The sequence below is a fragment of the Triticum dicoccoides genome, chromosome 1B, assembly GCF_002162155.2.
Source record: "Triticum dicoccoides isolate Atlit2015 ecotype Zavitan chromosome 1B, WEW_v2.0, whole genome shotgun sequence".
Lineage (NCBI taxonomy): Eukaryota > Viridiplantae > Streptophyta > Magnoliopsida > Poales > Poaceae > Triticum > Triticum dicoccoides.
In genome coordinates, this window is record NC_041381.1 from 656,332,178 (window position 1) to 656,344,504 (window position 12,327).

Below are 12,327 nucleotides of genomic sequence, written 5' to 3' on the forward strand. Positions count from 1 at the left end.
AGAGAACAAGTTACAAATTTATACCGTTTGATGGAAGCCTGTGTGAATAACCAACATTTTGACCCAATAAGCATCATATAGGGAATTCGCCGACGTAAGTCGCTGCGGGCAGGCACTAACAATTTATTCGAGAGTTGCCTTCGTTTTTTTCTTGGGCAACGTATACATTTCAGCACCACCATATGACATTGAATGAATTTTTCTTTTTCCTTTGGGAAAACTCAAGCTCGAATAAAATAAAATAATAAATAATACTACCACAAGTCAATAAATAAAGAATTACTTAATTAATTAATGTTTTAGGAGTGGAGGATGGGCGGGCTGCAGTATGGCCCGTTGAGCCAGCCGTCGGTGATCTGCTTGTATGCGGCCTCGGTGAGGTGGATGCCGTCCCAGCTGAGGTGGTCGGCCGGGTTGGCGCACGCCGCCGCGCCCTGCATTCCGCACCTCGCGCTGTTGGCGTAGTTGTACTTGCCTCCCCCGGAGCCGCAGCACGCCTCGAAAACCGCGTTGAAACCTGCAGCACACACAGCACAACACCGTTGCCAGTTAGCTACGTACTCCTACTCTAGTTGATTGATCACTACCTAGAACGTGCATGAACAGTGCCCCGGTCGGCGCCGGTGCTCCATGCATGCATGCATGTGGAGGCATGTGTTTGTTGGGCGTGTCAGCCAGTGCCGATCCACCATTACTTGGCCATATTATGCCAGCTCTTCCTAGATCTTCTTTTTCAATGATTTTTTTTGAATGATTTTTTTTGAATGATTTGAAGATCTTCTTCTACTCGTCGCCGCGCGGGACATGCAGGAATCTCACATGCAGGGACATGTGCCCAGAGTGGGCAGTAGCTAGCACCACACTGATGCCGATGCTGACAGTGACACTAGTGCCGTGTCCACTGCTGCTAGCTCGTGCACGAACGCGGAATCTACCCATCCACACGTTATGCGTGGCTTGTCTCTCCCTGGCGTGTTAGTTAGACTTATTGCTGAAACAAGATGCCCAACGGCTAGCTAAGACTTATCGCGTGCGCACGTACCGTATTTGCTTGGGTTCTGGACCATGTCGTAGACGGCGGAGTAGAAGTCGGCGTACATGATGCGCGCCGCCCGGCCGTAGCGCTTCCGGAGGCGGGCGATCTTGGCCTGGAGCAGGTTGTTGTGGAACGTGGAGAGGTCGTTGAACTTGCGGAGGCAGCCGAGGCTGTCGTAGTCGGCGCTGCTGTTGGTGCCGTAGACGGTGAGGTAGATGGGGAAGCAGCCGATGGGGAGCACCCCGGGCACCACCACGTCCCTGGCCCCCATTGCCACCACCTTCTCCACGCCCCTGATGATGGTGTTGACGATCTTGGTCGTGTACCTTCCAAAGTTTTGAATAGCAGGCTATCATAAGTAGCGGTACTACTCATCCAAATCGGCTATATGCCGGTGAAAAATCAGGCTATAGCGCGGACAGGATTTCATTTAGCTAGCGGCACTCCGTTCGAACCGTTGAAACATTGGTACCTGCTCGCTTGGTCCGGGTTGTAGTTGCCGAACAGCATCGCGTTGTAGTCGTTGCCGCCGAACTCGCCGAACACCACCAGCGAGTCCCGCAGGTACCGCATGCAGTCGTTCCCGCACACGGTGGCGGTGATCTGCTGGAACCACTGGATTTGGAAGCTGATGGGCCCGTTGTTCCAGATCTTGTCCGACAGGCCGAGGCCGCGGAAGAAGGGCGCGTCCATGGCCGTCGCGCCCGTGATCGCCATGTTCGCGCCCTGCTTGAAGTCCGTGCCGTTCGCCTTGGACGGTGGCAGGAAAGGCACCCCAAACTTGGTGCCTGCAATGCGTCATCGTACGTACGTCAAGCAAGAACCATTAATTAGTTTGAGGAAGTGAATGGGGCACAACACTTACTGAGGAAGTCGACGATGACGCGGCCGTCGGAGCACCGGCAGGTGGGGGTGCCGAAGTAGGTCTCGCCGTAGGGGGGCTGCGTGAAGGTGATCTCCGTCGGCTTCCCGCTCGTGCACAGGTTGCCCGTGTCCGTGATAGAGTCGCCGAAGTTGAACACCGCGTTGTACTTCTGGGCCTGGGCGGACGCCGCGCCCGCAAGTAGCAAGACGGCCAAGCATAGCAGCAGCTGCTGCTTCCGCGCCGGCACCGACGGCGAGCTCATCGTTCCCATCGTCCCAGCTGCTGCGGACGAGAGAGAGGGAGGGAGGGAGGCACGCAAAGCGGCAAAGAAGAAAGCTACGGAAAGGAAAAGGAATGGGGATGCTTCATGCTTGGCCAGTGGCCGGGCTTTCTATAGCCCCCGTGACCGGCGCTTTAATTTGCTTTCGAATCTCTCGCGCTCCCGGCCAACCAGCCGAGGGTGAAAGCGAGCGTCATGCATGTTACTACCCAGCTAGCTAGATTGTCCTCCCCTTCACTATTTTATCAGTGGTTGCCAGGGAGAAATTTGTCTCTCCCTTTGACCTTTGCTACACTTTCAGCTCGGTTTGTCTTCTCCGGAGAGGAAACTTCACGTGAGAGATCACCACCACCGCCTTATTATTCTCCGATTCTATGTAAAGGTCAGCATACTACGATCCTGCCATGATACCAAAGGACGCACAAAGCAGCTCCACACATGCGTGCGTGCGTGGCTAGCTCTGCTCCATGGAGAGCTTCACCTGCCCATATGGCACCGTGTGTGATCTGAATGTTAAGATTCATATACAAGTACAAAAGATAGTTGGAAATCAGGATGGACACGGCCCGGACCGGTCCGGTCCCGGTCCGAGCCGACGTTTGGACCGGCCGCCAGCGGTCCGGGCCGGACCGGACCGAGCAGCATGATGGTCCTGATTTCAGGGACCGGACCGGCGATGACGAAGTCCGGACCGGATCGAGCGGACCGGCCAACGACCACTGGCGGCGACTTGCACGGGTGCAGCGGCGAGGTGTACGACCTGCGCGGGTGCTGTGGCGAGGTGGGTGACATGCGCGAGCGCCCGTGTCGAGGTCGAGGAGGTGGACGACGTGCCGTGGGAAGTGTGTGGGCGCCGCAGTTCTTTGCCATGTTGTTGGTTAGCAGTTTTTCTGTTGCATGCAAGTAATCTATCGTGTGCATGAGCCCACGATTTCTCGTCTATGGGCCTTCCGTGATTAGCGGATCAAATCAGACGTGGAGTTAATCCTCAAATGGTGACGTATTTTTGGATCAAACCCTGTTTCTTCTCGTACTTACAGTTTTCTGTTTTAACTGAACAAAAGGAAACGGCACCAGGGGATCGCGTGACGTGATTATAGGAAGCTTTTTTTTTTGAGAAATTTTTCATTCAAACTACGAATCAGTACAAATTAGTCGACTCTTACAAGCACACTGAAATGCAAACACAAAGGACCATGAACACCTAGAGTCCCCTAAGACAACCAGAACACAAGAGGATCTCCGGAGCTCTATGTCATCATATCCCTGAATCTTGAGAGAAGACCCCTGCAGCACAAGGATCTGCAACCAGTCGCAAACAGGTCATCATCTTCGACCACCGTACAATTGCCGCCACGCTGTTTCCTCCTTTCTTGACACCAGCGCTGAAAGGGCATGGACATCAATCCAACACACCTGCAACAGCCGTCGCCATCTTTGGCTTTGAGTACCGTGAAAAGTGTCCCTTCCGGAAGGAAGAGAACTCGAGTCATCCGACCGGTCCAGCACCGCAGCCGGGCCATCCGCCCGGACAAAGCAGGATCTCCCACCAGCATCAGCCCAGAGGAAGGAGAAGAATAGCAGCGGCAAATCATACCAACAAGGAAGAAGAAAGGTCTTTGTCTCCCTGCATCCATCGCCCATCTGAGGATCCAAACGGCCAGTGCCGATGGACCTCCAACCACCATAGTCCGCGACCTCGAGGAGATCCGGGGATCCCCAACACCGCTGGCTCCTAGACGAAGGCAAAAGCCTCGCCTGACCGCGAAGAGAGCCCGAAGAAACTTATTCCGACGCGACACCACCGCAACGGCCTCGGCAGCGTCTCCCTCAAACCTAACCCTACCACACACCCACCTAGCGAACTGGGGTTCCCCCTCCCTCCCGCCGCCGGAGCGGCCGACGGAGAGAGAGGGAACCGGCGGCGTCACCGGCGGCGCGCAAGGGATCCCGGTCGCCTCCTTGATCGCCTGATGCGATCCTACTTTTTCGCCGGTGTTAATCAACACTGAAGTGTTCGCAAATGACCTCTGAGTATATCTTATCTGAGTAGACGTGATTATAGGAAGCTGACGGTATAAAATCTAGCACTTCCGAAACAACACCTGCCTGATTTGATGGACGAGAAAATCACGGTGATACGTCCATTTTGCATCATGCTTTTATATCAATATTTATTGCATTATGGGCTGTTATTACACATTATACCTCATTACTTATGGCTATTCTCTCTTATTTTACAAGGTTTACCATGAAGAGGGGGAATGCCGGCTGGTGGAATTCTGGCTGGAAAAGGAGCAAACGTTGGAAACCTATTATGCACAGCTCCAAAAGTCCTAAAACTCCACGAAACAACTTTTTGGAATTAATAAGAATTTATGAGCAAAAGAAATACACCAGGGGGGCCCACACCCTGTCCAGGAGACAGGGGGCGCCCCCCCCCCCCCTTATAGGGCGCGCCCCCTATCTCCTGGCCCCCCTGGTGGGCCTCTAGTGTCCATCTTCTGCTATATCATCGCTTTTACCCTGGAAAAAATCATGGGCAAGCTTACGGGACGAAACTCCGCCGCCACGAGGCGGAACCTTGGCGGAACCAATCTAGGGCTCTGGCGGAGCTGTTTTGCCGGGGACACTTCCCTACGGGAGGGGGAAATCATCACCAACGTCATCACCAACGATCCACTCACCGGGAGAGGGTCAATCTCCATCAACATCTTCACCAGCACCATCTCCTCTCCAAACCCTAGTTCATCTCTTGTATCCAATCTTGTATCAAAACCACAAATTGGTACCTGTGGGTTGCTAATAGTGTTGATTACTCCTTGTAGTTGATGCTAATTGGTTTACTTGGTGGAAGATCATATGTTAATATCCTTTATGCATATTATTACTCCTCTGATTATGAACATGCATATGCTTTGTGAGTAGTTACGTTTGTTCCTGAGGACATGGATGAAGTCTTGCTATTAGTAGTCATGTGAATTTGGTATTCGTTTGATATTTTGATGAGATGTATGTTGTCTTTTCCTCTAGTGGTGTTATGTGAACGTCGACTACATGACGCTTCACCATTATTTGGGCCTAGAGGAAGGCATGGGGAAGTAATAAGTAGATGACGGGTTGCTAGAGTGACAGAAGCTTAAACCCTAGTTTATGCGTTGCTTCGTTAGGGGCTGATATGGATTCATATGTTTAATGTTGTGGTTAGGTTTATCTTAATACTTCTTTTGTAGTTGCGGACGCTTGCAATAGGGGTTAATCATAAGTGGGATGCTTGTCCAAGTAAGGGCAATACCCAAGTACCGGTCCACCCACATATCAAATTATCAAAGTACCGAACGTGAATCATATGAACGTGATGAAAACTAGCTTGGCGATAATTCCCATGTGTCCTCGGGAGCCCCTCTCTCATTATTAGAATTTGTCCAGGCTTATTATTTGCTACATAAAGGATTGGACCACCTTGCTGCACTTTACTTATTTTATTTACTTGTTACTCGTTACTATTTATCTTATCACAAAACTATCTATCACCTACAATTTCAGTGCTTGCAGAGAAAACCTTACTGAAAACGGCTTATCATTTCCTTCTGCTCCTCGTTGGGTTTGACACTCTTGCTTATCGAAAGGACTACGATTGATCCCCTACACTTGTGGGTCATCAAGACTCTTTTCCAGCGCCATTGCCGGGGAACGTAGCGCTTTTGGTGAGTGGAACTTGGTAAGGAAACATTTATATAGTGTGCTGAAATTTTTTGTTACTTGTCACTATGGAAACTAATCCTTTGAGGGGCTTGTTTGGGGTATCTTCACCCCAACCAGAAGAGCAAAGATTTGCTCCTCAACCTACTGAACTTTATGAAAATATTTATTTTGAGATCCCTTCGGGTATGATAGAGAAACTGCTAGCTAATCCATTTGCAGGAGATAGAACATTGCATCCCGAGTTACACCTTATCTTTGTGGATGAAGTTTGTGGATTATTTAAGCTTGCAGGTATTCCCGATGGTGTTGTCAAAAGGAAGGTCTTCCCTTTATCTTTGAAGGGAGATGCATTGACATGGTATATGCTATGTGATGATACGAGATCTTGGAATTATAAGCGATTGAAGTTGGAATTTCACCAGAAGTTCTATCCTATGCATCTTGTTCATCGTGATCGTAATTACATATATAATTTCTGGCCTCGCGAAGGAGAAAGCATCGCTCAAGCTTGGGGGAGGCTTAAGTCAATGTTATATTCATGCCCCAGTCTTGAGCTCTCTCGGGAAATGATTATTCAGAACTTTTATGCTCGGCTTTCTCTTGATAATCGCAACCTGCTCGATACTTTCTGTGATGGTTCTTATATGCCGAAGACTATTGATTTCAAATGGGACTTATTGGAAAGAATTAAACACAACTCTGAAGATTGGGGTTCCGACGATGGTAAGGAGTCAGGTATGACACCTAAGTTCGATTGTGTTAAATCTTTTATGGATACCGATGTTTTTCGTGGATTTAGCGCTAAGTATGGACTTGACTCTGAGATAGTAGCTACTTTTTGTGAATCTTTTGCTACTCACGTTGATCTCCGTAAAGAGAAGTGGTTTAAATATAATCCTCCTGTTGAAGTGAAAGTAGTTGCACCTATTACAGTCGAAGAAAAGACTATTACCTATAGTAATCCTATTGTTCCTACTGCTTATATTGAAAAACCTCCTTTTCCTGTTAGGATAAAGGATCATGCTAAAGCTTCGACTGTTGTTCGTAAGAGTAATACTAGGACTTATACACCCCCTGAGCAAATTAATGTTGAACCTAGTATTGCTATGGTTGAAGATCTCTTGGATGAGGATTTAGATGGGCATGTTATTTATTTCTGTGGTGAGAATGCTAACACTAGTAGAAAAGGGGGCATTGGTCCAGGCCGGGTCAGCCCATTAGTCCCGGTTCAATCTAGAACCGGGACAATGGTGGCATTGGACCCGGTTCATGAGCCCCGGGGGCCGGCCGGGCCACGTGGGCCATTGGTCCCGGTTCGTCTGGACCTTTTGGTCCCGGTTGGTGGGACGAACCGGGACCAATGGGCCTCGCTCCTGGCCCACCACCATTGGTCCCGGTTGGTGGCTTGAACCGGGACCAAAGGCTTCCCTTTAGTCCCGGTTTATGCCACCAACCAGGACCAATGAGGTGCCTATATATACCCCCTCGCATAAGAGCAGAGCACACTGCTCTGTTTTTTCTGGCCGCCGAGGGGGAGAGGGCTTGGTGGTGCTCTAGCTCACCTCCTATGCACACAAGGTGTTCGATGGAATGCCTGAGCCACACTACTTAAGCTTTGTCCTCTCCAAGCTCGACCTCCAAGCTCCATTTTCCTCAATATTTGTCTAGGTTTTAATGTGCCCCGTCCCCGTCTTCACCGCCGTTGATCACCTGCGCCGATCTCATCGTCGGCACCACCGTGGTGAGCCTCTTGTTCTTATCTTCTTTCTGAAAGGAAAAATATTCTTACTTGTATGTTTAGATAGATACTTGTATTATTTTCTTACTTTTATTATTGCATCTTATATAGTGATGGTTTTGGTATCCGCCCCCGCCGGCCCTCGTCCTGTCTATGATTCGGATGTGGTATATATTATCTTTTCATAACTATTGGTTCATTTATTGTTTATGAAAATTATGACGACCAACGTGACATAGATTTTATTTATCTAGGACATTATTGAACCGGAAATTAGAACCGACCCTATTGTCGAGAGGTTAAATTTAGTTGAAGAAGAAAACAATTTCTTGAAGGAAAAAATAAGAAAAATTGAGGAGGAGAAGATGATATTGGAGTTGCATGTTGCGGATGTCGTCGATGATCACAAGATCAAGATGGATGCAATGCGCTTGAAGATTAGAAAGATTAGAAAACATGCCATTCATACCGAGGCTTGGTATCATTATGCCGTTGGATCAGTTATTACCTTGGTTGCGATTATGATCGGATTTGTTTTCGTATTGAAATGTTTTACATAGTTTCAATGTATGGTTTAATTAATTTAGATGCTCTGCAGAGCTTTATGTTGTTCTGTAATGATTTTCGCTTGAAGATGAGAACTATGTATGTACTTTGGTTTTAATGTGATGATGAACTTCTATTAATTTGGTCACTTAGTTATCTATTCATGATGTTCTGTAATGATTTTTGACACACTTAATTATATATAATGCACGCAGATGAACCGGCAATGGATGTACGGTGACAGACGCACCTCCGAGTACATTAAGGGCGTGCATGATTTTCTCGAAGTGGCTTAGGCAAACAAGCGGAATGGTTTTATGTGTTGTCCATGCCCTATATATGGGAATACGAAGTCTTACTCTGACCGAAAAATCCTTCACACCCACCTGCTTGACAAGGGTTTCATGCCACACTATAATGTTTGGACGAGGCACGGAGAAATAGGGGTTATGATGGAAGACGGCGAAGAAGAAGAGTACGATGACAACTATGTGCCCCCTGAATAAGGTGATGCTACTGAAAATCAAGTGAACCAGACGATGTGCATGATGATGCTGCAACGGGCGAAGCTGCTGAAGATCTAGAGGAACCAGACGATGTGCCTGATGATGATGATCTCCGCCGGGTCATTGTCGATGCAAGGACGCAATGCGAAAGTCAAAAGTAGGAGCTGAAGTTCGATCACATGTTAGAGGATCACAAAAAAGGGTTGTAGCCCAATTGCGAAGATGGCAACACAAATCTCAGTAACCGTATTGGAATTGCTACAGTGTAAGGCAGAGAATGCTGTGCCAGACAAAGAATTTGAGAAGCTACTGAAAATATTGAAGAAGAAGCTTTCGAAGGATAACGAATTGCCCGACAGTACATACGCAACAAAGAAGGTCGTATGCCCTCTAGGATTGGAGGTGCAGAAGATACATGCATGCCCTAATGACTGCATCCTCTACCGCAATGCGTACAAGGATCTAAACGCATGCCCCGTATATATGCGGTGCATTACGATATAAGATCAGACGAGATGACAATGGTGATGTTGACGGCGACCCCCCCCAGGAAGAGGGTTCCCGCGAAGGTGATGTGGTATGCTCCTATAATACCACGGTTGAAACGTCTGTTCAGAAACGGAGAGTATGGCAAGTTGATGCGATGGCACAGTGAGGATCGTAAGAAAGAGGGGAATTGAGAGCACCCACTGACGGGTCGCAGTGGAGAAAAATCGAGAGAAAGTACTGGGCTGAGTTTGCACGTGACCCAAGGAACGTATGATTTGTTTTCAGCGCGGATGGCATTAATCCTTTCGGGGAGCAGAGCAGCAATCACAACACCTGGCCCGTGACTCTATGTATGTATAACCTTCCTCCTTGTATGTGCATGAAGCGGAAGTTCATTATGATGCCAGTTCTCATCCAAGGCCCTAAGCAATCCGGCAACGACATTGATGTGTACCTAAGGCCATTAGGTTAAGAACTTTTACAGCTATGGTATGGAAACAGTGTACGTACGTGGGATGAGCACAAACAGGAGGAATTTAACCTAAAGGCGTTGCTATTCGTGACCATCAATCATTGGCCGCTCTCAGTAACCTTTCAGGACAGACAAACAAGGGATACCACGCATGCACACACTATTTACTTGACACCGAAAGTATATACCTGGGAAGCTGCAGGAAGAATGTGTACCTGGGCCATCATCGATTTCTTCCGACCAACCATCAATGTCGAAAGAAAGGCAAGCATTTCAAAGGTGAGGCAGATCACCGGAAGAAGCCCGCCATGCGTACCGGTGATCATGTACTTGCTATGGTCAATGATTTACCCGTAATCTTTGGAAAGGGTCCCGGCGCACTAGCTGTTCCGAATGATGCTGGGGGACACGCACCCATGTGGAAGAAGAAATCTATATTTTGGGACCTACCCTACTAGAAAGACCTTGAGGTCCGCTCTTCAATTGACGTGATGCACGTGACGAAGAACCTTTGCGTGAACCTGCTAGGCTTCTTGGGCGTGTATGGAAAGACAAGAGATACATCTGAGGCATGGGAGGACCTGCAACGTTTGCACGAAAAAGATGGCATGCCTCCAAAGCAGTATGAAGGTCCTGCCAGCTATGCTCTTACCAAAGAAGAGAAGAAAATCTTCTTTGAATGCCTGCTTAGTATGAAGGTCCCGACTGGCTTCTCATTGAATATAAAGGGAATAATAAATATACCGGAGAAAAAGTTCCAGAACCTAAAGTCTCATGACTGCCACGTGATTATGACGCAACTGCTTCCGGTTGCATTGAGGGGGCTTCTACCGGAAAACGTCCGATTAGCCATTGTGAAGCTATGTGCATTCCTCAATGCAATCTCTCAAAAGGTGATCGATCCAGAAATCATGCCAAGGCTAAGGAGTGATGTGGTGCAATGTCTTGTCAGTTTCGAGCTTGTGTTCCCACCATACTTCTTCAATATCACGACACACGTCCTAGTTCATCTAGTCGACGAGATTGTCATTATGGGCCCTATATTTCTACACATTATGGGCCCTGTATTTCTACACAATATGTACCCCTAAAGAAATATGTCTGTAACCGCGCTAGGCCAGAAGGAAGCATCTCCATGGGCCATCAAACAGAGGATGTCATCGGGTTTTGTGTTGACTTCATTCCTGGCCTTAAGAAGATAGGTCTCCCTAAATCGCGGTATGAGGGGAGACTGACTGGAAAAGGCAAGCTTGGAAGGGACTCAATAATATGCAGGGACGGATGTTCTTGGTCTCAAGCAAGCTACACAGTTCTACAGAACTCTACCTTGGTGACCCCGTATGGCGATGAACACAAGAATAGTCTGTGCTCCAAACACCCGGAGCAGTGCGACGACTGGATTACATGTGAACACATCAGGACTTTCAGCAGTTGGTTGGAAACACGTCTCAGAGGTGACGACACTGTTTGTGATGAGCTGTACTTGTTGTCCAGGGGACCATCTTCGACTGTTACGATTTGGAAAGGATACGAGATAAATGGGAATACATTTTACATGATTGACCAAGATAAAAAGAGCACCAACCAAAACAGCGGTGTCCGCTTTGATGCAACAAACGAGTATTATGGTTACATAGTGGACATATGGGAACTTGACTACGGATATGATTTTAAGGTTCCTTTGTTTAAATGCAAATGGGTCAATCTGTCAGGAGGCGGGGTACAGGTAGACCCACAGTACGGAATGACATCAGTGGATCTAAAAAATCTTGGGTACACTGACGAACCGTTCGTCCTGGCCAATGATGTGGCACAGGTTATCTATGTGAAGGACATGTCTACCAGACCAAGAAAAAGAAAATATAAGGAAGCGAATACATCATACGATGAGCCAAAGCGCCACATAGTTCTTTCAGGAAAAAGGGACATCGTCGGAGTGGAGGGCAAGACAGACATGTCTGAAGATTATGAAAAGTTTCATGAAATTCCTCCCTTCAAAGTCAAGGCTGACCCCAGCATCCTGATAAACGATGAAGATTATCCATGGTTACGGCGCAATAAGCAAATAACACAAGCGAAGAAAAAATGAAGACTTTCTCTCGCAACTATTATGATGATACCATGCCAACTTTATAACAGACGAGTATGATACCATTGTCCGTTTTGTACATGCACATGCTATGTGCGTGAAATTATGATACCATGCCAACTTTCAACTTTTTCAGAGTTCATTTGAAATGCTTTAATATCTTACGGTTCGGCCCTCGTAATACCATTAATCCCCGTTCGCTCCTTGTCAACTATGTTCTCACCAAGAACACTCTCAAGAGGGCAGCCACGTGGGCCATTGGTCCCGGTTCGTCTGGACCTTTTTCTCTATTCAAATTTGAAAACTAATGGCACTAACAGAAAGTTTATAATTTTTCTAAAACTAATGGCACTAACAGAAAGTTTATAATTTTGCTGACCTAAAAGCAAAAAGAATTAAAAAATAAAGCAAAAAACAAAAGAAAATAAATAATGCAGAAAAAAACAAAAAAACTGGAAAAAAATAAAAATAGCAACAATAAGTATTTTGTTGTAAGTAGAAACAAAATAAAATAAATAAAGCAAAAAGAAAATAAAAAAAGTGTTTTCAAATTTGAAAACTAATGGCACTAACTGAAAGTTTATAATTTTTCTAAAACTAA

The 12,327-nt window shown here is 47.2% G+C and overlaps 1 protein-coding gene across 1 annotated transcript; it reads right to left on the reverse strand.

Moving 5' to 3' along the window:
- Positions 1–264: 264 nt before the first annotated feature.
- On the reverse strand, positions 265–2,286 carry LOC119349441 (GDSL esterase/lipase At5g45910-like). The gene is made up of 4 exons (XM_037617478.1): positions 1,902–2,286; positions 1,509–1,824; positions 1,043–1,362; positions 265–517 (listed from the first exon to the last, which is right to left on the reverse strand). Exons 1-4 carry the CDS (start codon positions 2,170–2,172, stop codon positions 300–302), a joined length of 1,125 nt encoding a protein of 374 aa, XP_037473375.1. The 5' UTR covers positions 2,173–2,286; the 3' UTR covers positions 265–299.
- Between the last annotated feature and the right edge of the window lie 10,041 nt (positions 2,287–12,327).